Genomic DNA, 27,978 nt, shown 5'->3' with positions numbered 1-27,978 from the left:
CACACGGAAAAACAAAAGAAACAAACAGGCAAAGCAACCAAGGTGGACCATGATCAAGAAAGCAGCTGGCACCGACCTCTGGCATCCCCGAATACCTACACACGCACCAACATGTACATACATCAGATGCAGGATTAGGACGCTTCAGAGCCCAAACCCTTAAGACATATGTAAGTGACAGGCAGTGCCTTTAATCCCCGCACTCAGGAGGCAGAAGCAAGTGGATCTCTGAGTTCGAGGCCAGCCTGGTCTACAGAACTAGTTCCAAGTTAGCCAGGACTACAGAGAAATCCTGTTTCAACAATGCTCCACCCCGCCCCCCAAAGTGATAAGCTAGCATTTCATTGAAGAGAGGTCAGAAGGCATAAGAATGCAGTCCAATGGAGAAGCCAAGACAGAGCAGACAGATTTAGTGTTTATCATCTGAAGGACAACTGTGACACACACACAGGAAATTATCCTGCAAATATTCTCAGCAACTTGCTGGGTCTCGGTAATACAGTCTGAGACTGGCTACTTTCTTTGAATACTTTCTCAATAGCTTCTGTATTGTCAAGTGAGAAACTAAAACTGAGGGAATAGAGGAAAAGAGACCAGAGGTATATGATGATTACATTCCCTGTGTTTCATAAGGCTCATGCCAACTCGTGATTCATCTACTTGCATGAAACTGGACTGACTTTGTATACTTGAACTAAATACATGTAGGACTTGATATAGGAGACTACTCCAGTATCTTGTACTAAGCAGACATTAGATTTTAAAAACCTTAACATTACGTCAGTCTTCTCACTACAAAAATACAGTTGATTATTTTTGCTTTGGAATAGAATTCATTTTAATAAGTACTGCATTATTTATCCTCATAAATAACCAGTTTATCAATGTTATTTTAAAATGACTTAGAGACTGAGGATATAGCTCAGTGCTAGGCCACTTGCTAAAAGGCATAACGCTTTGTGTTAGATCCCCCAACACCAAAAGTAAAAGCAAAAACCTCGGTATCTAATAAACATCTAATAAATTTTAGTTTTTAATATAGTACTATTTATAGTGATAATCCATAAAAGCTAAAGTTCTTTTAAGTTTATAGGGGGTTTGAAAATCGCTGCCTTATGGCATCTACCGTAACTTTACATTTATATATCTAAAAAATATTCATTCATAAACAATTTTTTAAAAAGAAAAAATAGGGGGCTGGAGAGATGGCTCAGTGGTTAGAGCACTGACTGCTCTTCTTCAGAATCCAGGTTCAATTCCCAACACCCATATGGCAGCTCACAACTGTCTGTAACTGTAAGATCTGACACCTTCAGACAGACATACATGCAAGACAAAACACCAATGCATATAAAATAAAAATAAATAACTTTTAAAAAGGAAAAATAGGTTACTGAGTATACTACAAGAGGGGTCACAAAGCTGGGCAGTCAGTGGAGTAGTGTTTGCAGCTTCAAATTATCTTCTTATTCTGAGTTCATATTAGAAAATGACATTTAAAACCATATAGAGTACATGTAGTATTTGTTCATGAAATGAGGACGGTAAAAGAAATACAATATTAAGTTAGAAGGTTTCCAGTAGGATCAATAACTACATAACAGTAATATTTTTATTTTACATCACATTTCCTTTTTTTTTTTTTTTTAATCTAGACTTGGTGATAATTTTTCTTCAAAATACAATTTCTAGGGGCTGGAGAGATAGCTCTATGGTTGAAAACAGTTGCTGTTCTTACAGATGATCTGGGTTTGGTTCCTAGCACCCACATGGCAGTTCACAACCCTCTGTAACTCTAATTCTAGGGCATCTGATGCCCTGTTCTGGCCTTCATGGGCCCCTGCATGTATGTGGCGTACATATGAAAATTCACACATATCTACTCATGCATTCACAGATGCATAAAAATAAATAAACACTTAAATATTATACATCTATACAGCTCCTATTCAGACCACAAAGCCTAAGGATTCACCCAGGTTCTCTACCAATACTTAGTTCCTGCATGCGCATCTACCTGTTGACATCACTAAATAATTAGAAAAATCTTTTCTAGTCCATTTCATTTCATTTCATTTCATTTCATTTCATTTCATTTCATTTCAGGGCTATACGAATTTGGTGTCTAGCAAGCATTCAAGGCATTTTGATAAATGTTACACTTACTGTATCCCAGATCTGGAGTTTTATCTGTTTCCCATCAATTGTTATCATTCGAGCACCAAACTCTACACCTGAATAGAACAGAAAAATAATTTGTTAAAGGAACTCAGTGAAATACTTCACACTTGACTATGAAAACACAAAATGTTTGTTTTGGAGATATGTGATCAACATATGTGTTAACCTTGGAACATACATATGCTAAGTCAGAGGTACTCTGAAGCTGTCTCTCACTTAAACCAAATCATCATCTAGACTCTAGGTAATCCAGACCCTACAGCGCATTTTACTACTCTATTTCCAGGTCTGTAATTTCGGCACTTGGGAAGCAGGAAGGACTATTCTGAGTTTGAGGCTATCCAGACTACACAGCAAAACTCCATGTTAAAAACAAACAAACAAAAAAACAAAAACAAACAAACAAACAAACAACTAAAAAACCCACAGAGGTCCAGCCATAGTGGCACATGCCTTTAATCCTCCATGGGTGACAGACGCAGGTGTATTTTTTCAAGTTCAAGGCTAGCTTGGCCTATAAAGAGTGTTCTAGGATAGCCAAAACTATATAGTGAGACCTTGTCTCCAAAAATCAATCAATCAATCAATCAATCAATCAATCACAATTACAGTTAGGCATTGTAGCACATACTTGAAATCTCAACACTGAGGCTGGACAATCAGGAGTTCAAGGCCATTATCAGCCACACAGTGAGTCTGGAACCAGTCTGGGTTAGATGAGACCCTCTTCCAAAAAAGCAAAGCAAAAACAAGAAAGTATATCCACTTTAGCACCTTACAATCCTTTTAGCTGTGATCAGGAGGTGAGACAGGTAATTTGACTCCCACAATATTCAGCCTGATATGGTTTTCACTCTATGTTTTAATACTTATTTATTTTGGGGATGTATACAGTCAATACGTAGAAACTAATGCTGATGTTCATGATTTTCAGGTTCAGAAATATTAGCACTCTGAAGAGTCATGAGGTACTAGAATGAAAAATGCAAAACTGTAAAATTATGCCACAGAAAACATAATGTTTACACATCTGCTCATCTATACAAATGTATATTCATTAGCATATGTGCTTTTTCATATCTGTTCTGGCTAGAGACACAAATAAAACCACCACCTAATGGCACAAAAGTCATTGAAAGAAGTCAATAAATAAGCCAATTAAAAAATTATCTATGTATGTGCATGTATGTTGTCTGTGGATGTGTGGATTTCTCAGGGTGCATGGAGAGGACCAGAGACAACTTCCAGAGAATACGTCTCTCCTCTCACCATATGGGTCCTTGGGTTCAAACTCAAGTTTCTAGGCTTGGCAGCAAGAGCCCTCAATCACAAACATTTCATAGGCCTACAAAATATACTAGTATTTCAAAAATTTTTTTTAAATTGACAAGATAATAACCACTTTTGTTGTTTTCATTGACAAAATTGGAAAACTGTAAGCTGACAGGGTGAAAAGAAAAGGTATCTTTACCACACTGATATGGAAGCCATTTGGATGTGACAGACGCCAATTCAACAACTATGTACAGCTTAATATGCACAGTGGTGGAGGGGTTAACGACAGACTTCAAGACACAGTAAGTGGAAAACTGGGTAGAGTGGCGCAAACCTGTAATTCTCCACTTAGGAAGTGGAGACAAGAGGACCAGGAGTTCAAGGCCATCCTCAGCATCCTCAGTCTTGAATCTAAGACCATATTGGGACTTTGTCTCAACAAAACACCACCACTACCACAGAAGAAGGGAGGGAAATAGGAAAGTTGGGGGAAGGAGAATGGGGATTAAAGGAGAGGGAGAGAGAGCTAGTATTGTGGTTTGAATGAGAATGCCCCCCTTAGGCTCCTATATTTGAATGCTTGGTTGTTAGTTGTAGAATTATGTTGGAGGTGGTCTCACTGGAATGATGGGCTTTGAGGTTTCAAAAGCCACTGCAGGTCTGGCCTCTCTTAGCTACTGATCCAATGCCATGCCTGTCGGTATGTCGGTATGCCGCCATGCTCCCTACCATGATGGTCAAGGACTCACCCTCTGAAACTGGAAACAAGCTCCCAATTAAAACATTCTTTCTTTTGTTGTTTTGTCTGTCTTCAAGGGTCTCACTATGTAGCTCTGGCTCTCTTGGAACTCACTCTGTAGACCAGGCTGGCCTTGAACCTTTCTCAAGGTCTGCCTCTCCCTGCCTCCCAAGTGCTAGGATTAAAGGTAAGTCCAGCTAAATATTTTATAAGTTGCTCCAGTCATGGTGTCTCTTCACAGCAACAGAAAAGTAATTAGGACAACTAGCTAACATTTAAGGGCTAGGAAATTATGATGATAGTTATGTGCGTACGCATCTAAATCCCCACAACCAGGGCAGAATTGGTAAGATAAGCAAGCTTACCCTGGGCCTACAGTCTGATCAGTAGCTTCCAGTTAATAAATGGGTCTGTACCAAATTGAAGCAGTGAACTTTATTTCCCAAAGAACTTGGATTTACATTTACAAAAACCTTTAATTTTTTGGTTTATAGTAACTATCTTGTCAGGGGAGGTAGGGGTGGGGAGGAAACCCCACTGGAAATGTGTGGTCCAGAGGCAGAAGTTCCTATCTTCTTAAAAGCTTATGTTCCTCTTCTAGCTAGATCCAGCTTCACCCTCCCACAGTTTTCTGTGGGACACAAAGAAGTACTTAAAACAACAAAGTCTCATTCTGCTTAACCGTTAGGTGGATTTTGATACTTGGGATGAAATATGAAAAAAACTCTAGTGCAAACAACTCTACTTCCCTAGTTTTTCGTGAGAGAGGTACCAGAGTTCCTAAAACAATACAAACTACTTCCATTGCTCTAGGCTGCCCACCAAAACTTACACAGTGAGATCTTATTGCTCAAGGCACCAGATACTTTGGTCAAATGATATAAATTAATCTAGCTGGAATTGACCTACCTGGAAGCTTCCTTTCCACTGGCTGACTTTCATAGCGCTATGAAGGCTATGCAAGAGAAGTTATCAAAATCTGACCTAGGTGTGATTACTGTGAATTACAAAAATCGACTGGCCTGGTAAGATACGCCCATTGGTGCAATAATCTCATGAATATCATGTGAATAAACAACTGCTTTTTGACTGGATTTAAAGCCCACTCCATAGGAGAAAATATATGCCCTGGACCGTAAATGTGGCCAAGAACATACAACGAAGGAGGCCATAGGTCGTAAAGGAGAATCTACTATTATTATTTTACTAAATGGACATAGTAGGAAACTGCCTTCTAAATACTTACATTTATACCTATAGAACAGTGCATCTTTCTTTCAGCCAGTCTTTAACAGAGAAGCTTCTTTTTGCAGTGCACAGGGTTAATACAGAGACTCACAACTACCCAAAGTATGGAGAATAAATGACTATGGAGTACCTGACATTAAGCAAGATATCTATATCATATCTACCTCCAACCCTCAGGAAACATTGTGGAAAGGGTCTGGAGAAGACTGCCTTGCAACAGAGTGCTAAAGAGTACCTTCTGGACACAAAACAGCTGAGAGACTCATGAACTTAACTGCAGCTGTGTACATCTCATCAAATTTCATCACGGAAGGAGGGGCTCAGGAGGCCCCACCCCTCCCTGAAGGACAGTTAGTGGTGGCTTGAGGCAGGGGTGTCACTTTCTTCTGTTTAACCACTAATAAGTTGTTCCTGCTCCAGTAACTAACTTCCCACCTATGCTTAAGCAGGCAGCCTTATTTAAGCTCAGCGGGCTACACATTAAAAGATACAAAAGTTTGAGTGGGGCTTGCTGAGAAGGGTTTCAATAAAAGAAGCAATAAACAGGATATGAGCAACATGGGCTAAAATTCATTATATATATACACACACATACATACACACATTTACACACATACATATGAAACTTTTAAAGAAATAAAAACAAATTAAAAAAAAATTGTGATCATGAGTTAAGACGTAAAGAAGGAAGGTATACCAGCCAGGGTATTGGTCAGAAAAGCAGCAATTCCACTTAAATATTTAAGTGCCTGGTAAAGAGAATTGGTTACAATGTAGGAAGAGGCAAGAGACTCAAAGAAGATATGAGCCACAACAGGAAACTGCTGCTGTTTCTTAACCAGGAAGACACGGGGAGAGAGACTGGGTTAGAGCTCAGAAGCCATACTAGCAAAGGCTTGCCAGGCCAGGGACAGGAGCTGAAGCAATGGAGAACATAATGAATCGAGGGAAAGAATGAAATAAGAAAGATCCCTGACTTCTCTTTTCTTTTTGCCTCTGATTTCCCAGTGTCTGCCATCAGCTGTCAGCTGTATGAATTTCTAACACCTTTAGTCTCTCTTTACAAGGACAGTATATTTTCTGACAGGTTCAGGTCCATTTACTCTACTGGGTGACTGCAGCAACTTTTCACAAGTCAATGAAAAGGAAGAACAGTTTTTAGAAACACTTTACATTAAAAATGACTATTTACTTAGCCATTTTAGGACATACTCTTTCCTACAAGTAACTACCAAGGTTTCAAATCCATTGAGCAAAGAAAAGAAATGAACTTTTAAAAGAAAAAAATAAAAAGAAGTCATGGAACTAAACAAACAGCATTACCAATTTTACCAGTCATCACTATATAGACTTGAACTTATCAAAACAAGTAGGTTATGGATATTTCTATTGATATAAAGTTTTTCTGTTGTGATGGTCTGAATGGCCTTCATAGGCTCATATCTGAATACACTAAGTATTCATAGTCCTTAGTTGGAATAACAGAGAAAAATTAGGAAGCATGGCTTTGTTAGAGGTGTGTCACTAGGCGTGAACTTCGAGGTTTCAAAGGCTTGTGCCATTTCCCAGTGCCTCCTGCTTGTGGTTCAAGAAAGGAGCACTCAAGCACTCAGCTGCTGTTGCTATCATGCCTTCACTCCATCAGTGACTCTAATCCTTTGGAACATAAGCCCAATCAAATGCTTTCTTTATTAAGTTGCCTTGGTCACAATGTTTTATCACAGCACCAGGAAAAGCAGCTAACACATAACACATCTTTTTAAAAAGTATCTTTTACTTACTGAGTCCATACATATAAACAATGGATCTTGACCATATGAACCCCCAATTCTCTTTTCCCACTGCGCAAACACATCCCCTTTTGGATGCATGTTCTCTCCACGTTTTCTGAGACATGGTTTCTCTGTGTAGCCCTGTCTACCCATGTAAGACAACTCCAACAAACAAATGAACAAATAATCAAACAAAAACAAGAAAACAACCACTTTACAAAGTAGTGGGTTTCTAAAATAGTTTTTCACATAACAGTTTTTGGTTAGCTCATCCCTCAACACTTCTCTGGTTTCGGACTTTTGAAATAGGGCTTTGTTGCCTAGAATAATCTCAAACTCACTACGTAGGTTGTTTGGCCTTGAACTTCTAGATCCTCCTGTACTTACTGTTAATGAAAGTTGTAATCAGTAAAATAATACAATCAACAGAATTAAGAGGCTGAGTGTGGTAGAACACAACTGTAACCCCAGAATTCAGAAGGGGAAGGCAGAAGTGTTGCAAATTCAAGGCCTGTCTGAACTACATTTTGAGATCTGTTTTAAACAAACAGTAACAAAATAAGCACAACTCCCAAACAGAAATAAGCAACCAGTGAGATAATAGTACTAAGCAAGAGAACGGAGACTTCTAATTACTCCTTTTTTCCATTTTTAACTTAATCCCAGTTGTTAGCAGGTTGCAGCATAAAAGAATCATACACCTAGATTCCTTACCAATCAGGAGATCCCCCCCTCTCTAAATCAGTTGCTTTCAACATTCCTCATGTTGTGACCCTTTAATACAGTTCCTCATGTTGTGGTGACCCCAACAATAAAATTATTATGTTGCTATTTCCTAACTGTAATTTTGCTGCTGTTATGAATTGTAAATATCTCATATGCAGGATATCTAATGTGCAACCCCCATGAAAAGGTCAGTCAAGCTCCAAAGTGGTTGTGACCCACAGGCTGAGAACCACTGCTCTAAACTCTCTGCCCATCTGTCGGCCTGCCTGCCTCTGTCCATCTGTCCACCCACCCACCCACCCATCCATCTAGACAAATTATTTTTTTTAAAGTGACATCTTGCTACATAGCCCTGGCTGGCCTGGGACTCACTATGAGGACGATGCTAGCTCTGAACTTGTGGTGACCCTCCCGTCTCTGCTTCCCAAGTACTGGGTTTACAGGATCATGCCACCATGCCTGGCCATCAATATAACTTTCAAACAAATTATGACTATCTAAAATGTTTAGGTTTTCATCACTTTAAATTTGCAGCTTTGGGGCTGGAGTGATGGCTCAGAGGTTAAGAGTACTGGCTGCTCTTCCAGAGGTCCTGAGTTCAATTCCCAGCACCCATATAACCGTCTATATGAGATTTTGTACTTTCTGCCGGCATGCAGGCAGAACACTGTATATGCCATAAATAAATAAAATAACTCTTAAAAAAAAAGTATTTCATTTAAAAAAATTTGCAGCTTTATATAATGATAAAAACTAGCAGTAACACTATGTAAAATAAGAGTAACACTGAGTGACTATTTGTTACTAGTGCCTATCTCATATGCACTTCATAATCAGCCGAAGGCCCTGGTTAATAATTACAGGCAAGCATGCAGTATTTGCCATACTGCAGGCCACTGTTCAGTGCTTTACACTTTCAGTTCATTTGCTGCTCACAGTAACTTTGTGGAGTGGGTACTATTATCTCTAACATACAGATAGAGAGTGAAATGTGGAGTGGTGAAGGAGTCTGCCCAGTTATTAACAGACTTGACTTAATTTCTGTAAGCTCTTACAACGGTGCAGTTTTGTGTCTTAATAGTATGATTCATTTTTACTTAATTATATAATTATTCATAATTATAATTGAAATCTAACCCTGTATGAAAAGTTAGTCAATATTCATTACTATATGGATTTCTAAAAAGTAATGGAGACTAAATTCTGCACAACAAATCTAGTTTCACTGCTTGTACAACAGACCCACTAGTATATTACACATAAGCATTTTAAAACTTTTAATATTTTCTTTTAGAAAACTTACCAATTGTGAGGTCATGCACCGGCTGAAACCTCTTGTCTGTAAACTGTAGCAATAAGCATGATTTACCAACACCTGGAAATTAAAAAAATAAATAATGAGAGGAAAAAAATAAGCATAGACATTAAGACTGACCTTACAAAAGCAAGTATAAGTAGCAGCAAGGGTTTTTGCTGCTGTGAATAGTCAGCCATTATTTGCAGTTCTCAACTTTTCAGAATAACCCTTTTGCCCTTTTTTATTCATTAGCTTTTCATGCAGAGGAGGCAAGGCAGCTAAATTCCTAGAATAGCAACTAGGTCTTAGCAGTCCCCACCACAGCACACCCAGGAAAGTTGGATAAGACATGTGTCTTCTGTATCATTTACAAATTGAGGATAAGAATGCATGTATCTAAGAGTTGGGAGAATTAAGTCAGTTGATATACAAAGCACCTAGAACACAGAGTGACTTCAGAATTCATTTACTATCTTATTTAATTAAAAAGTCTAAAGCGGACAGATTTTTTTACCAAACTTTCACTTGTTTATGCCAAGCTGCCTCTAAACATCTGTGCTTCCTGAGTCCCTCCCATCTTAGGGCAGGTCCCTGTTCTTCACAGGAAGGGCATAGCCTTTTCTGTAGGTCCTGAGAGCGAGAGGCTTTTTTTATCTCCATGTTTAGGCTTCTCTTTGTACTAAATTCTTTTCTGTAATGGACAAATCTTCAAGACTTTCACATTCAAAACACACCTATGTTTCTTAAGAAAGGATAAATTAATCTTGCTCTGCAGACTCAGAGATGCCACATGAAGCAATTAGTAAGCTAAACCTCAACCTTAGCTTTTTTTGAGAAAGTCTGGAGCAGTAGTACTTTGAGAGTGTTTATAAAGCAAAGACACTGCTTTCCTCAGCAAACAGAAAACTCCCACCTGGCCCAGAGCTCTGTGGAGCTGATCACCTCCATTCATGAAGACCTTTCTTTCATTAGCTGGATGTAATCTTTGGTGGACTTACTTTTATTTCTGAAAAGGCAGTTATTACTAACTTTAATTTCCACTATCAGTTATTTAAATGTCCGTTTTCATCTCCTTCATAAACAAAGTTCCTTGGGGACAAGATCTGAAATGTAGTCATCTTTTCTTCTTTCAAAGCGCCTGTGGTGTGTATGTGTATAAGTAAAAGTGTGTGCCACGGTGCCTGTGCAACTTACCAAAGTCAGTTTTCTGCTTCCACCATGAGGGTCTCAGAGATCAAACTCAGGTTAGCAGGCTTTGTGGCACCTTACCAAGCTGATAATGCTACGCTTTAAGGCCTGAGTTAGGTATCATTACCTCTCTCTATTTAATACAAACGACACATGTAACTGCTGTAACCTCAATTCTATTCTCTTCTTTTTCACCTGTCCTCTGCCCTTGAACTCAATCCTCCTACCTCAGCCTTTTATATTATTTTTTTTTTTAAACTCAGAGCACAAGTCACTGATTGTTCCCTCTGTAGGACATAATACTTTGAGAATGGAGTACTTAAAGCCCATGCCTGTAGCAAACACTTAGCATCAAGGCACATTAAAAATCCACCCCAGAAAATCTGAAGGTCTATCTTAAGGCTTGAAGATTTATCTACTTAGTCCTCAAAAGATTTTTGGGCAAGGAGCCCTTTCCTTTGCAAGAAATAAGGGAATGATTCCTAAGAAATCCTTGCTCTTGATTGGGCTGACGGTTTTGGGGATACTGCTCAGGTGCTCTGTAGTGCATTCCCTGTTGGAATTTGAGTTGCGTCATGATTAGGTTTGGGTTATGAGTGTTTGAGAGGAAGGCCACAGAGAAGATTTCTATTTTTAATCAAAACCGTAACTGTTCATCTTGGCTGAAGCAATGTGTCAGGTTTCTCCACTGCAAAGAAAATCTTCCTGTTCCCTGCTGTACTCACTGAAGACTCTGCCGTGTGAGCACAGACTTCCAGAGCTACTTCTATATTTTAACCTCTGTACTCTTCCTGTATGATGCCATACATATGGAGATGAAACAGCCAATTTCCAGACCTTTTATACGTTTGTACTAGTAAATACATAACTTTTATTTGAAAACCCTATCCATCCTTTAGATTAAAAAATCCTTTTCACTTCCTGTAATACCTTTTCATGTTTATTATATTATACCTTACTCAAATAAGGTGTTATCTAATTCTTATTAGTAATACCCTACATACAACTGCACCAGGGAGTAAGGAGGAAGGGCAGGGTTATTTTAATGTCTGATGCCCTGCTAGGCTGATGTTTCAGAAGACAGGCTTTACCAGTTTCTCAGAGACCGTACTACAGCTGACTGCTGAGTCTCCCTCAGCCCCATCCCCCTTTGAGGACTAAAGCTAGGGCCTTGTGCTTGCCAGACAAGTGATCTACCACTGAATTAAGTTCCAATCCCTAGCTCTGTTGATTCTAACCCTGTAGAGCGGGAACTACTTACTTCTTCAAAGTAATGTTTATTCTTATGTTTTAAGCATTCGGTGACCTGCATTTCAACGTATCCAGCAGCCCACCAGGTGGCTGATTATGTATTGCACTACACATGAACCACAGGTGGCACTGGCAGGAAAGGCTGCTTCAGGTCTTCAGCCCTGTTTGTTCACGGTATGGTGATCAGAGTGCTGCCTTAACGCCTTCCACTAAGATGCAAGCAGACAGAAAGCGGCAGCACGCTGGGGCCTTTCCCTTCTCTAGTGGCAAAGGACAGCCTGCCATTTGAACCACTCAGGCTGCTTCACCTAGCGCTTAGCCCACTTGCTGCACCTTCACTATCTGCATGCATTTCTAGCTGTCTTCCTCAGGTGCACTAACATTTACTCTTCAGGCATCTGAAAATTACTTTAGTAGTCAACAGACTCAGAAAGCAGATGCTCAGTGAATTCTGAGTTAATGCTGCATTTGCAGAAGAGAACATGGAGACCACTCATTTTCCTATGACAAATCTAGTGTACAGAGTCTACAGTTCAAGAAAAACTATTACTTTTTCAATTTTTTTTAAACGGGACATTTTTCAGACAGGAAAATATTCTAGGCAATAAAGTATGACCATGTTACATAAGAATTTGATGTCTGGCATGACCTGTACTGAATTACATGTGCTTTTCCTTTAAAACAGTCATCTCACAGTACAGTAGTATGGCAGTCAACTGACAATTTTCTGCGAGTGAGTGGCCTATCTCCAGCAGAGCACAACCTAGCTTCCAGGGATCAACAGCAGTTGGCGCCTCTCTGTGGCCGGCTTCCCCAGTACTGCCTCAGCTGCCTCTGGAGCTCTTACATCACACAAGCTGCAGCCTTTCAGCCCAACTAAGCCCCTCGGGAAACTGCTATGGGCAGTCCTGAGTCCTCCAATGATAACTAGGTGTCAGACCTGTTCCTTCATGCTCTGCCTAGCTTCAAAGGCAGAGGTCCTTCCCTCAATTTTTTTTCCTAGCTTTTATTTCTTTCTATATAGGGGCTGAGTCAAACATAACCCAGGCTGGTCTCAAATTTGCTATGTTGATGAGAATGACCTTAAACATCTCCTGCCTCTGTCTCCTATGTGCTGAGATTACAGGTACGTAGACACCATGCCCAGTCAGTTTTTCTGTGGTGCTGGGGATTAAAGCCAAGGCTTTGTGCATTCGAGGCAATTACTCTACCAATGGAGCCATCCTTAGTCCTTTCACCATGTTCCTTAGATATTTTTCTCTAACCCTTAGCCAGACTTCCCCCATCTTGACTCTAATTTCATTACAGTTAGGAATTCTTGATTTTGCCCCCACTTTGTTCAAATTCCTGACAGGTAATTCCTGTCAGCCAGGGTAACTCTTGACTAATAGAATTGTTACGATTAAAGTAAGATAAGCCAAATTCAACTGGTGAAGTTGGAGGGTTTGAAGTATAGGGAACTGCAGAAAAGCTTAGTTTAAGCGTAATAGATTTACAAATACGAAGCTACGTATAATTTAACTCAAAAACCAGAACATAGAGCTAAAAGGATGGTTCACTGCTTAAGAGCACGTACTGCTCTTGCAGAGGCCCCAGGTTTAGTTGCCAGCATCCACATGGCAGCTCATAGCTCATAACCGTAACTCCAGTACTAGAGGCGCCAACACCTTTTGAGATCTCCACAGTCCCCTGGCATGAATGTGGTGCAGACATACACTCAGGCACACATACATAATCTACACAAAGTAAATAAAAAAGCAGGAAACAAAAGGAAGCATTTAATACTTTTCTTAGGGAATCACTTATATGTTAACCTAATAGCAAGTAAGGCAACTAAATACTTTCAAAATAACACTATGTCTGTTCCTTTCTTCCTCCCGACGCATTCTACTTTCCCTACTCGTTTGCTTCAAAATGACCACCAATGGAGAAAACCAGGACAAACTACACCCTACTTCTCAAATTACAGTGTCCATTACTGGAACCAGAGAGTCACCCAGGATAACTGTAGTGGTCTGAACAGGAACGGCCCCATAGACTCATGTGTTTGAATGCTTGGCACATAGAGAATGGCACTGGTAGGAGGTGTGGCCTTGTTAGAGGAGGGTGGGCTTTGAGGTCTCATATGCTCAAGCTACACCCAGTGTGGCACAGTCTCCTGCTGCCTGCAGATCAATATGTAGAACTCTCAGCTCCAACTCCAGCACCATGCCTGCCTGCACGCTGCCATCTTTCCCACCATGATGATAATGGACTAAACCTCTAAACTTTAAATTAGCCCCAATTAAGTTTCTTTTTAAGAGTTACCAAGTCATGATGTCTCCTCACAGCAATAAGACCCTAAGATAGTAACCTTAAAAAATTACTTTAAAATGATTTTAAATTATGTGTTTGCTATGTACATGTGTGCAGGTGCTTGAAGAGGCCAGAGTTGTCAGATACTCCTGGAGTACAGGGAGCTGTGAGCCACCTGGATGCAGGTGCTGGGAATCACACTTGGGTCCTCTGGAAGTGATCATGTGCTCTAACTACTGAGTCACCTCTCCAGCCTCAGAAAAAATGTTCTTAAATACTAAGTATAACTAGCTACTAATGAACTCAATTTAGTGAGTCATAACCAACACAAAATGAACTAGAACAGAACATGAAATGTTAAACTTGACAGCACAAAGTTAGGATGAGTACTGCATCTGTGCTCAGTTTAGGAACATGTAAAATGCAGCTTACTGTGTGTCTTGTCTAAAGAAAACCTTGGAGGGGCTGGAGAGGTGGCACAGTCAGTAAAGTACGTGCAATGCAAGCAGGAGAACCCAAGTTCAATCCCTAACACACACATAAAAAGGCCAAGTATGGTGGCACATGCTTTCAAACCCAGCACGAGAGAGGTAGCCAGGGGATATCTGGGGCTGGCTCCCTGGCCTGCCAGCCTAGTCTAATCAATGAGTTCCGGCTACTGAGAGATCCTTTTTCAAAAAAACAAGAGCAGCTCCTGAGGAAGGACAGCCAAAATTATCCTCTGACCTACACACAAGCACATACCACATCCCATTACCAACCACAATGGAAAAAACTGTGTAGTATCTAATCCAACTCACATCTATTGAAATTCTCATCCACACTATTTTTGCTATGGTTCATGATAAAATGAATTGGTCTGGAGGAATCTAGAACATTTCTCTTTTGCTTAATTGAAACATCAGCTGGACCACATAATGGCACATACCTGTAAGCCCAGTACCTGGGAGGCTGAGGCAGCAAAATTGCAAGCTTGAAGTCTGCCAGGCTACACAGTAAACCCATCTCAAAAAATAAAAATAAAATGGGAAAACAAACAAACAAACAAGTGAAGCCAATATAGACCTAGTAAATAAAAACCTCCAAAGCTGGGAAATAAAGCAAAAGCAACAACACAAACGTGGGCATGGTGATGCATTCTTGCAGCTTCAGACACAAGAGACAGGGTAGACCACTAAGGGCTCAAGGTCCGCCTAGACTACACAAGAAGACAACTGTCGCAAAATTAAGTAGCTTAAAAAGAAAACTTTTTTTTCACCATGTTATGGAAGGAAGTTATGTTATTATTACTATGGAATAAAATCTACTGTACATGAACCATAAAAAACATGTTAGGACAGAAACGGTTTATCACAAAGTTAAAAGCTGTAAGCAAAATAAACTATTTTATGACAGAGTAAGCTAATAAGAACCAAAGGGGTAACAGTAACAAAACCAAATTGCTATATCAGAAACACAAAGACTAGTTATTTAGGCCACATAAACAATTAACGCTAAGGTTAGCTTGTTGAATTTCAGAACATGAACACGCAGGAAGTTCAGATTAAACACCACCAGACTGTATGAAAGTCATTTGGCAGTACCTATAAAAATGAAAATGCAAATAGCAGCTGATCCAGAAATCTGGCTTCTGACACAAATGGACAAACTAACAATACCAACACTGAAGCCAAAAGGTTAAGTGCCTGGATTTGGTGACATATATCTTTAACCCCAGTGTTCTTTGATCTCCCTGGAAGCTAGGATGGAAAGGGACAGATTGGGCCAATCAGATACTGCTGCTCAGAATTTGGAATCTTGAGAGGGTGCTACAATAGCAAGGGCCACTGCAAGAACAGTCCACAGTGCCTACAAAAGAGTGAAAAAGCCCAACCAAGTCCACTGACACATGCCCACCATTTTCTCCATCAGGCTGTAGTGATGCCACGGATCTGTTGTGTCCTATTTTCTTTGATCATGCCCATTTTGAAACGTGATTCTACTGCCTTCCTCCAAATTCTGTGAACTATCAAAATTTCTCACTAAACTCATGTTTAAATAGACTTAGTTTCTATTAAACAGAAATAGACTAAGGGAATCAGAAACAGATCTAATTATGACTTGCTATACAGAAATCTTTACAAAACTAAGTTAGACTTATACATGGTGTTAACAAAGGACACCTAAAAAGTGTAATTGTAATTACTGTGTAATTCCATTGATGAAATTAGGATACAAACCTCAGACATACAATTATTTGTTTTAATTTATAACTGATAACTCATTTTGTTATTTGATTCTAACAACTGAAGTTTTAAACAGAAGGGATTAGGGCCATGCACACTTTTACTTCTCTATTTGAAACTGAAGGAGTAATAGTTTATTCAAATGGATAAGTCAGTTCTTTACCAACAAATTAATTTTTACAAAACAGGTCTGCAGAACTACATACAAATCTACTTCTTCAGAAAAGGGTTCAAAAATGAGAGAAATCCTTCATGCAATGTCGTACGGTCTTATTGCTCTGATAAAACATGGACAAGAAGAACCTTGGGAGGAAAGGGTTTATTTTATGTTCTAGATAGTAGTCATCATCATCCAGGGAAGGGTAGGAACTCAAGGCAGGAACCTAAAGGCAGGAACCGATGCAGAGGTTATGGAGGAGTGCTGCTGACTAAGAGGGTTTGCTCCTTCATGGCCTGCTGTCTGCTTTCTTAGTACCCAGGGCCACCAGCCTAACAGTGGCACCAAACAATGGGCTGGGCTTTCCCACAACAATCACTAAGAAAATGCACTATAAACTTCCCTGTAAACCAATCTTATGGAGACTTTTTTTTCAATTGAGAACTGTGCTTCCCAAATGACTCTAGCTTGTGTGAAGTTCATATAAAAGTAGCCAGCACATGCAACATCAGAAAAGTAAGCACAGAGTAAGTCCAGGTGGAGGGTGACTACTGCCCTATCACTCGTCCAGAAGACTAGTAAAAACTACAATATCTTTCTCTGATCGTCTTTCCAATCTTGAGTGGCTCATAAAGATATGTGAGATAAAAAAGAATTTGTAAAAGTTTTAGTACAAAAATGCTCAATCCCCATCCTGAAAGGCAAAGAGGATGGATATCAGAAGCAGAAGAAAACAGGAAACAAGTTAGGAACCTACCACAGAGGACCTCTGAAAGGCTCTGCCCTGCAGACTATCAAAGCAGATGCTGAGACTTATGGACAACTGTTGGGCAGAGTGCATGGAATCTTATGAAAGAAGAGGTAAATAGTAAGATCTGGAGAGGACAGGAACTCCACAAGGAGAGCAACAATGAAAAAATCTGAACACAGGGGTCTTTCCAGAGACTCATACTCCAACCAAGTACCATGCATGGAGATAACCTAGAACCCCTGCACAGATGTAGTCCATGGCAGTTCAGTGTCCAAGTGGGTTCCATAGTAATGGGAAGAGGGACTGCCTCTGACATGAACTGATTGGCCTGCTCTTTGATCACCTCCCCCTGAGGGGGGAGCAGCCTTACCAGGCCACAGAAGATGACAATGCAGCCACTCCTGATGAGATCTGATAGACTAAGATCAGAAAGAAGGAGAGGGGGACCTCCCCTCTCAGTGGACTTGGGGAGGGGCATTCGTGAAGAAGGGGAAGGGAAGGTGGGATTAGGAGGGGAGGAGGGAGGGGTTTATGAGGGGATACAAAGTGAATAAAGTGTAATTACTAAAAGTTAAAAAAAAGTTTTAGTACAAAGGATTTCAAGATCAGAAGAAATACTATTTGTGATTAACAGTGATCTTGTTTTCAACTCAAGAAATTAGTTTGAAATCAGCAAACTAACCTTTTTAAATAGGCAAAACCTACCTCACTAATTTAATTGTAGGAAGTTCAATGAGTGGAACAATTAACTTGAAGTACTATTATTAGTAAACCACTTTGTAGTTCACAAAGCACCTGTATCTAGTTTTACATCAAGCAGTGAAGTAGGAGAGCCTGCATTACCTGACAGGATGAGATCTGAACTTAACTAAGGTCATACAGTGGAGACACCACACCAATCAAGATCTTCTAATTATAAATACTGACTCTTGGAAAATGTCCAAGCGTGTAGTCTATGCCAAAATAGTCAGACAGGACTTGTGATACCATCTAACACTTCTAGATGCATACCAGTTATTGCTACAAATGGACAAATGCCAAAGTCTTCTACAAATTTTATTTAATAGTAATTAATTAATTTTGAGATAAAGCCTTGATATAGTCAGGTTGCCTGGAACACAATATACACCCCAAGCTGCCTTCCCACTCATAATCTTCCTGTATCGGCTTCTTAGATTTGCAGGCATATGTCAGCATCCCAAGCACAAACGTACCACTTACACTATCATGCCAGGACACCAGGGCTTTAACAGGCACTTGCCAGACATCACATCAATTTTACAAACAGAAAACTCCAGAAATTTAATTATTTTATCCCACAAAACAATAACCTTTACAATGTTCTATAATGTGCAGGGAATGTAAGACATCTTGGGAAATATGTTGTTCCTATTGCTTCCTGTGTGGGATGTACATATAAAAAGTTCATGGTGGGCATGGATGCGTGTCATCTGTGTCTTGATCCCCACCTAGCTAACTTAGCCATAACAGTACTTAATAGCAGAAATAAATTCAAATTCTTCAATGATTACTATACATATGTATATAAAACATTTAATTATTCAAATTATAGGCTCAAAATGTATTTTAAAATATTGTAATAGGCTACATAAAAAAAACTACAGGAATCCATAGCTAGTAAAAATGTACAGAACTGACCATGAAGTACTCAGCCCCATAGATATATGCTGATATATCTACAGCATAATCCCTACACCTAAGTCTCAGGAAACATTAGGGAAGAAGGGAGCAGAAAGACTGGGAAGAGCTAGAGGACCAAGAACTAAAGTTCTTGCCAAAAAAGTCTGAGGCCTGGTATAGTGCTTGGTGTCAGTAATTTGTACAAGGTCGGGGGTAAGGGAGAGGTAGACGGCAGAGATGGAGGACCCCTGGAAATCACTGGCCAACCAGTCTAGCCAATTTCTGAGATTCATCAAGAGACCCTGTGTCAGCTGGGCATGGTGGTGCACGCCTTTAATCCCAGCACTTGGGAGGCAGAGGCAGGTAGATCTGTGAGTTCCAGGAGCCTGGTCTACAGAGTGAGTCCCAGGACAGCCAGCACTACACAAACAAACAAAAAGAGACCCTGTGTCAAAAAGACAAAACATTGTTCCTCCCCTGAAAAAACCTAGTAGCAAGAAATGAAGACACCCACTGTTAACTTATGACTTCCATATCCATGTGCACACAAATCTACACATATGTACATATACAACTAAATGCACATACAGTGAAAAAAAATCACCAGTGGACTTGGAGATGGATAGATGGACAGACAGAATAAAATGACTGTTAACAGATCATCTTAATATAGGCTAGGAACACTGAAGACTAGCCACAGAGGACAACTTAAAATGTACCTTGTGGGCACAAACAAGCAAGGTGACAAACGATGTGTGTTTGGGGAGGGGTGGTGGTGGTGGTGGATATGACTGGAGAAGAAAAATTAATGTACTAGGACAAAATAGAAGGCAAAATAACTCATTTAGTTTCAAAATCTGTATTATTTGGAAACTAGGCAGCATGGTCCAATCTGGGGTTTTAAAACATTTTAAAATAAATGTGAGGTAATTACAGAAACATTTAAGGAAACAGGACAGAAAGTGATGATGGGCTATTACCATTTCTTACTCAATTCATAGCCACACATTGTGGTGATCTGAATGAGAATGGTACCCATAAGCTTGCATGTTTATGGCGTTTAGTTGGTGGAAATGTGTGGTAAGGATTAGGAGGCGCAGCCTTGTTGGAAGAGGTGTATCACTGGCGGCAGGCTCTGAAGTTTCAAAAGACATTCTCAGTGCACACTCACTCTCTGCCTTATAGCTGTAGATCCCAGCTGCTCCCGAGGCCATGCCTTTGCTGTCATCATGAACTCTAACCCTCTGAGATAGTAAGCCCAATTAAACACTTGTTAAAAATATTGCACTAGTCATGGTGTTTTGTCATAGCAAAAAACAAAACAAAACACAAAACAACAACAACAAAACCCTAACATACACATCCACTTCAATGCCTTCATTCCCAAGTTATAAAGACAGTAAGTCTCAGAAAGTTAACAATCACAGCTGCAAGATCGGAGAAAGTACTTGGTCTTAGCTTGAGATAGATCTAATCCTGCTTTGTCTGTATGAGTGCACAAACTGTTTCTTTAAATAAAGGAACTAAAGGACTATGCAGCACTCAACAACAACTCAACAAACCAAGAGATTAGCAAACCCACAAAATACAATTTGATAAGGAGCTTAAGAGAAGCAAAGGAATCTACACAATACGGGGGGACTACAGACTCTGGAGTCAGAAAGACCCAAGTTTAAAATCCAGCTTAGTCATTTATGGGCAGTGTTGTGCTCTGACAGCCTCCCATGACCAAACTTGAAAACAGAGTCTTTCAATGGATAGTATTGTTCAGATACAGTGAGTTACAACAGCAGAGATACTGCCCTATACAACCAGTTACAGCAACTGGATCTGGTGGCAATTGCCTGTAAGTCCAGAACTCTGTAAGTCAGAAGCTGAAGAAGGCAGAATGGCTGCAAGCTCAAGATCTGCACATAGAAAGACCTAGAAAGTAACAACCAACCAACAAAAACAAAACTCAAGGCTGGGAGAAGAACTTTTTTTGTTTGTTTGTTTGTTTTCCAGGAGAACCCAATCTAATCACATGCATGTTAATAGCAGAGTCTCGTAGATTAACCAGAGATGGGATGACTCAAGATTTAGAAAGCCAGGACACAGCTCAGACATGGTGGTACACACCTTTAATCCACCTCTCAGGAGGCAGAGGCAGATGGATCTCTATGGGTTCCAAGGCAGCCTGGTCTACAAAGCAAGTTCTAGGCAGCCAGGGCTGTTACATAAAGAAACTGTCTCAAAACAAAACAACAACCAAAAAACCCAAAGTCATAAAACAAAACCAACCAAACAAACAAACAAAAACTAAAAGAAAGACATGACACAAGGAAAGCATGTGTATAACTGTATGTCACTACCTTTGAAAACAGAGAAAAAAACCAGTGCGTGCACACACTCTCTCGTTCTCATTCATTCATGAAAAAGTTGGGAAAAGCCCTTAAATGACAGCTAGCAAAGAAATAGGGATAGGAGCCCCACAGCTAAGTTCTGCCAACAACATGAATGAGCAAGGACTCTCCAGAACAGAACCCAGCCTTGCCAAAGGTTTGACTTCTGCCAAAACAGACACATCATACATCTGAACTGTAGAATACTAAGATAATTTGGTTTGAGCTGCTAATTTTCTGGTAGCTTATTCCAGTAACAACAGAAAATTTATATATCCTATATCCCCATTTACATAAAACTCAATCTCTGTGCCCTTTACTATTTTTGGAGATGAGGAACAGTTTGGTAAATGCCATGCTGCCTCCCTAGCAAAGCCTACATATCACACATTTATCATTCATGAAAGCACAAACTGTGCCAGCACCATCCTGCCTTCAAGGAGTTGGCTACAATAACACAGCCATCAATATTCATTTTCTCTTTCTCTTCCAATTTGGTCAAAGTCACTATCAGCTATACCTGAGGATGAGAGTATTTAAGATAATTAGGAGAAACAAGCAGAAGCAGGTGATCTCTGTGAGTTTGAGGCTAGCCTGGTCTATACAGTAAGCCCCATGTCATTCAAGGACCTTATAAAGTGGACCTTGTCTCAAAAAAAAAAAAAAAAAAAAGAGTAAAACTGAGATACGGGAGGGATGCAAACAGGAATGAGGCCAAGCCACAAGATATGGAAGGGCATGGTATGTGGCCCAAGGTCTTTGTTCCACAAGTACAAAAAAGAATTCTTTCTAAACTACATAGCTTAATGTCTTCATCTATAAAATTAAAAACTAATGAATGTTTTGAAGGATTAAAAAGAAAAGAGATCCAATGGTACAAGCCAGTAATTCTAGTATTCAGGAGACAGAGGCAGGAGGATCTCAAGTTGAGGCCAACTTATGTTACAAAAGAAAGACCTTAACTGAAAACCAAAAATCTGGGCTGTGCAAATGGTACATGCCTTGTAATCCCAGCACCGGAGAGCTGGAAGCAAGAGGATCACTTCAAAGTTATTCTTCCTCACACCAAGAGACTGAGGCCTGCCCAGGCTGTATGAAATCTGTCTATAGAAACACACAACAACACCAAAACAGGACTCTCCTTCCTTAGCCCCCAATCCACCCAAACAAAACAAACGACAACAAAACAAACAAACAAAAAAAAAAAAAAGCCAAGGACTAGATAAATCTGTAATCCCAGCACTGAAGAACCTGGAACAGAAGAATCATTTCAAATTTGGTACCAGTTTAGGCTATGTAATGAGATCCTATCTCAATAAAAAAAAAAAAAAAAAAAAAAAAAAACACCAAAACAAGTGCTAGGGATAAACAACAAGACACTGACATTATGTAGAAACTATAGAAAGCATTAAAAATTCTTTATGACAATCTACCACCAGACAGTGCTAAAAGCTAATGTGATGGAGTTCATACAAACCTTGTCTCAGTATTCCTTAGGGAGTACTTAAAATAATAATAATAAAAAATCTGCAAAGCAGAAAAGTCCATCCATAAGGAAAGAATCAATTTAGAAAAAATAGCATAAAGGAACACCACTGACCAAGTGAGGTATATTAAAGTACTACTACTGCAAACAAAAGTTTGTAAGAATAAAATGTCACTATGGAACTAATATACCTTTTTCTCAAGAGATGAGAAGATTCAAGTGGTCTGAACGAGCAAGAACTAAAAGGGGACTGACTTCCTGAGTGTAGCAGCCCAGGGAATCTAGCATCTTTCTGGCAGATGTCTTTTATTTACAAGCAAAGAACAACAGCTAAAATGTGGAATATTTTAAAGCTTGTAAATAAGCAAAGTGGATGAAACCAAGTGGGAAGCTCTAACAGAAAATTAGACATTAGAGACAAGATGAAGAGGATCTATGTGACTGTCTTCTGTTGTAAAGGACACAGCCTTATCCAAGGCTGAGGATGAGCAGTAAGGTGAAATGGCATAAGCTTTAGTAGGCCATGAGCTTTACTCATGAGCTTTCCTAAGTGAAAAAATTTCCCCAACACTCCAAGACATGAAATACAATTGATAGAGACTATGAAACCTTGGCTGGACCGTGAACACAGGGCAGAGAACACCATGGGCACTAATATTACAATATTAAAACTTAAAAGAAAAAATAGCTGGACCTGGTGATACATGCCTGTAATTCTAGCACTCATGAGATTAAAGCAGGAGGACTCCCATGAGTTTGAAGACAAAATAACACACATACAAGGCCAGCCAAGACCCCATCTCAAAAGCAATAGCAAAAACAGAAAACGAGTACAGAAAACTTCATCCGACCAACACAAACTTTCTTAATACAAGCTGAGTTCTCTCTTCTCCAGAAACAACTGTTAAACACAGTTTAGCACTTGTTCTACCTATTTGCACAGTAAATTTAAACTGTATATTCAGAGAGCAAGAATGCAAGTATAGCCCACATTTCTGCATCCCATTTGCCTCCTCACCCAACAGTGTGCAAAGCACTCAGATCACATCTTCCACCAACAGTCAGTTTCTACTGAATTTAACACTGCTGACCCTTCCTCTGGGGAATCCATGACAGCTTACTCTTCAGGTGGCTCTTCCTCTCTGAAGGAAGACCTTCTCAGTTTCCTTTCCTGTTCATTAAAGAAAGGTCATTGTCTACTTCATTCCAGAAGGCAACTCTGTCAGATTCCCAGGAGTCCATGGTTTTACATGTGAACCAATGCACCAAAATAATTTTCACCAAGTAAATAAGATTTTGCATTTTGGGTTGCACGATCTATAATTTTGCTCTGCAATTACCTGACTTATTGGTATGGCCATCAACACCTGATGACAACACAGCAGTGAACACAACACTTTTAAGGGAGTACTTAAAATAATAATAATAAAAAATCTGCAAAGCAGAAAAGTCCATCCGTAAGGAAAGAATCAATTTAGAAAAACTAGCATAAAGGAACACCACTGACCAAGTGAGGTATATTAAAGTACTACTACTGCAAACAAAAGTTTGTAAGACAACACACAGAGAACTCGGGGTAGGAGCTTCTCATAGTGGGAGCTTACTCATGAATATATTCATGTTTTGAGACTCTTTTTCCCCTTCTCTATAAGATTTCTTTATTTGGGACCTGGAGAAATGGCTCAGTGGCCAAGGGCATTCACTGCTCTTTCAGAGATCATGGGTTCAGTTCCCAAGACCCATACAAAGTAAAGTAGTTCCAAGGGATCTGACAACTTCTTCTGGCCTCTAAAGCCATCAGACATGTACACAATACAAACACACACACATACACACAATCTACATGCAGGCATTCACACATACCCATAGAATTTTAAAATTTAAAAAGACATAATTTCAACAGTTCAGGTAGTGAAATCTTGGACAAGAGGATTCCATTTGTGATTAGCTCTCAAATCTCTAACCCTGCTCACCTATGCTTCAAGTATTTCCGTTGAGCTGCCGACTGTGCCCATTTGGTGAATCTGTGCTCATTTAATTAATTCCAGCTCAAATGTCACCACCTTGGTACACACCTCCTCTCAGGGCACACAAACTTTTTTTACAAAACAGTGAAAAGTAAATCCTTCCTAATAAAAAAAGATCATTTAAAATTCAAACTGCAGTGGGAAAGAAGAGAAGAGGAACAGAGAGTGGGGGAGACGAGGAAAAGATCCCTGTAATTCAAGATGGAGAAATGTTTGTTACTATCTTAAAGGGAAGAAGGAGTTTTAACATAATCTAGGCAAAAAGAAGAAGGGACATTCTAGCTAGGAGTAAACACAACTGGCTTGTGCATCTGTGTATCTAGATGAGGGGCAGGACTGATGATAAGATTAAAAACACAACAATGCCAGAGTTCTGAAACATGCTTTTTCTGTTAATAATTATCTGCTCATATTATTAGGCTAGGCTTGCTCAAAGCAAAAACACTTGCCACTTTATATATGTGTGTATGTGTGTGTGTGTGTGTGTGTATATATATACACACACATATATATCAATTACATGTTTTAAACAAAACCAATTAAGCAAGAAGGCTGCAGAATTGGGGTGAAAAACTGAAATTATCAATGTACAGTAATAGAAATACAGTGGTCACTGGCTCTTGGGTAAGTTAAGTAAATATGAGACCTACCTTTGAGTAGGTTCATCCTAAAACACAGAGCCCTACAGAACACCTTTTCTACCCTCAAGAAGTACATAAGCAAATGCAGATGCTTACACAAAGACCTATAAAATCAGCCTGGAATTAATATCAGAAAAAAATGATATAAACTGAGAAATATAATCCAGAAAATAAGTAGTCATTTCTAATCAAGGTCCCAGGAGAGTACAGACACATGTAAGAGGTCAAGACAGGTTGATTCTGCAGACGTTATGGAAGACAGGGGCATGGCTTTAATTAAAAAGCAACATTTCATTGGGAAAGACTGTAGCAGAAGGCAGGCCAAACAGAGGGAGGAGGAGGGACCAGGGAAAGCCTCAGAAACCAGCCCACAGGCCTCATAGGCAAGATTAAGGTGATACAGAGGGGCAGGCTAAAAAGACAAAGGCATTAGAGCAGAAGTTTGCCTCTTGACACAGATATTTCAGGACCAGTAAACTGATGCTAAACTACACTAGTTAAAGTGGAGTGTGGGAAGTGCTACTACTCTACAGCCCATTGTCAAATAGTCAAATGCCAGAACTAGGTCAGAACAGAATGCCAAGAAAGGAGTGTCTTCCCTTCAAATTTACAGGGACTGGTTTTGGATGGGGACACGTTTCCTGAGAATGAAGAGCAAGCCTGTTAATACGTGCAACCCCATTATTCCCCGCACATTACTTTATTAACCCACAGCAGACCCCCAATAAAATCAAGATACACTGCAAATTCTAAACCTAATTTTTGCTACTGCTGAGACAACCAAGTGGTCAGTCATTCCTATTTCACAAACCCAGGCATACTGTAGTTAATCTGACACCTACAATTTTACTTTATTTTTTATAACTCAGTGCTTTTACATACCTCCTTTCCAAACAGCTTATACAATATGGCTTTACCCAGTACCTTGCATGGAAAACCATCCGTTTCCTTACACACAAACACTCCCCCCCCCCCCAAAAAAAAAAGTCTTGTATTTACAGCAGGAAGATTTATTTTAGGCAGCAATCAACATACTTCTACACTTACTTATAGAACGTGTTACATTATAGGGCAAACTCAAGCTGCATCTACGTTTTCAGTGTTGTGCAAGGGGTCCAGGTTGTGCAACAGACACTACTGAAATCAGACTCTGGTGTATTAATAGTTTTAACACCTGAACACGCTTTACATTTATTATTAGATTCGAAGTAAGGCCCAAATCTCGGGGTTTCAAAGTATTTCATAAAGAGCTTCTTTACTTGCTTGAGGAACTCATTTTAGGATGCTATTTTTAAGTGGGAACTGATTTTATTTTAATTAATTAATTATTATTTTTTTTTTTTTTTAACACACGTTCACGAGGTCACCTGAAAATTAGCAGCTGTGATCCTGGACTTGACACAACTGAAAAAAAAAAAAAAAAAAATCCAGTACTCAGTCAGCATACCCGCACTATGCTCACACCCAGAGCACTGACTGACCTGCCTGGGATTACTATCATTAACCCCAGCATACACGTGGCAGAAGTCGCCAAGGCTCTACAGCGTTTTAATGGCCCAGAAGAGATTTGCTCATCCATCGAGTCATGTGATCTGACTTATTCGGACTTGGAAGTTGCTGTTTCAAATATATACATTTCAAATATATGTATATATGTATACACATAGGTATTTTTTTCTTTAATATTTTTCTTTTCCTCCTCAACACGCTGTCCCACTTCAGGGTGCGCCTTGCCCGGGCCTAGGCGGAAGCGTGCAGGTCGTGGGGAGGTGGGTCCGGGCAGAAAAATCCGGGACGGGGTCCGTCGCGCTCCGGTTGGCTCGGCTTCCCTCTCCCTCCCCGGGCCGCGGAGGCAGGCGAGGCGGGGGCCCCGGGGCCCGGCCGCCCTGCTGTCACACGCCCCCGCTGTCGCAAACGGCTGCCGCCGGCCGGGTTGCAGCGGGCCCGGGTGCCGCGGGGAAGGCCCGGCCAGGCCGCGGCCGCTCGCAAGCGCCCACGTCACCAGCGCCAGCACTGCGGAAATGGAGCGGCGGCCGGGGGGCCGAGGGAGGAGGGGAGGAAGGGAGGCGCCGCGCCTTCCGACCCGCGCCGGCCGCCGCCGAGGGGGCCGCCCGGCCGCCCCGGCACCCCCGGCCCGCCGGCGGCCTTACCTGTGTCGCCGATGATGATGTACTTGAAGAGATAGGCGTACGCCATGGCCGCGGCCGCTTCGTGCCAGGCTCACGGCTCCTCCTCCCGCTGTGCGCCTCCTCCGCGCCCTTACCGGCGCCGCTCGGCCGCGAACCCGGGCCCCGCCCGCCGTCGGCCGCCGTGAGAGCCAGCAGCAAGGGCCGAGGGGCAGCGGGACGAACTGACAGCGCCGAGCGCGGATCCCAGCGGCCCAGCCCTTCGGAACAATAACAGCCGCGGCGCCTCCGCCCCGCCTCCGCGCCGACCCGGAAGTGCTGCCGCCGCCGGCGCCGCCGGAGGAGAGGGGAGGAGCCGCGGCCGCCCCTGCCGCCCGAGTCCCGCCCACCGGGGCCCCGCCCCCGCCCACCCCCCACCAGGGCGGGTGTCGGGGACTCGCCGGGGGACCGGAGCCCGCTAGGTTCGGTCGCCGCCCTAGGTGGGGGGAGGAGGAGAGGGCATTCGGTGCGGGGCTCGCCCGGCTGCTGAAAAGGCGTTTGGGGAGGTGGGAGCCCCGCGTACTCGGTGGCG

At 40.9% G+C, this 27,978-nt stretch overlaps 1 protein-coding gene across 1 annotated transcript in view; it reads right to left on the bottom strand.

Moving 5' to 3' along the window:
- The window catches only part of Rab2a (RAB2A, member RAS oncogene family), a 63,947-nt gene extending 36,220 nt beyond the window's left edge, over nt 1–27,727 (bottom strand). The window contains exons 1-3 of the mRNA XM_021645022.2: nt 27,432–27,727; nt 9,245–9,316; nt 2,167–2,234 (exon numbers count right to left, since the gene is read on the bottom strand). Of these exons, the coding sequence (XP_021500697.1) occupies nt 2,167–2,234; nt 9,245–9,316; nt 27,432–27,477 (186 nt within the window). The 5' untranslated portion in view covers nt 27,478–27,727. The remainder of the gene's footprint in view (nt 1–2,166; nt 2,235–9,244; nt 9,317–27,431) is intronic.
- Between the last annotated feature and the right edge of the window lie 251 nt (nt 27,728–27,978).

Source organism: Meriones unguiculatus, chromosome 6 (assembly GCF_030254825.1).
Source record: "Meriones unguiculatus strain TT.TT164.6M chromosome 6, Bangor_MerUng_6.1, whole genome shotgun sequence".
In the NCBI taxonomy this organism is placed as follows: Eukaryota; Metazoa; Chordata; class Mammalia; order Rodentia; family Muridae; genus Meriones; species Meriones unguiculatus.
The sequence above is the reverse complement of the archived record's forward strand: the minus strand, read 5'-3'. Positions and strand labels throughout refer to the sequence as shown.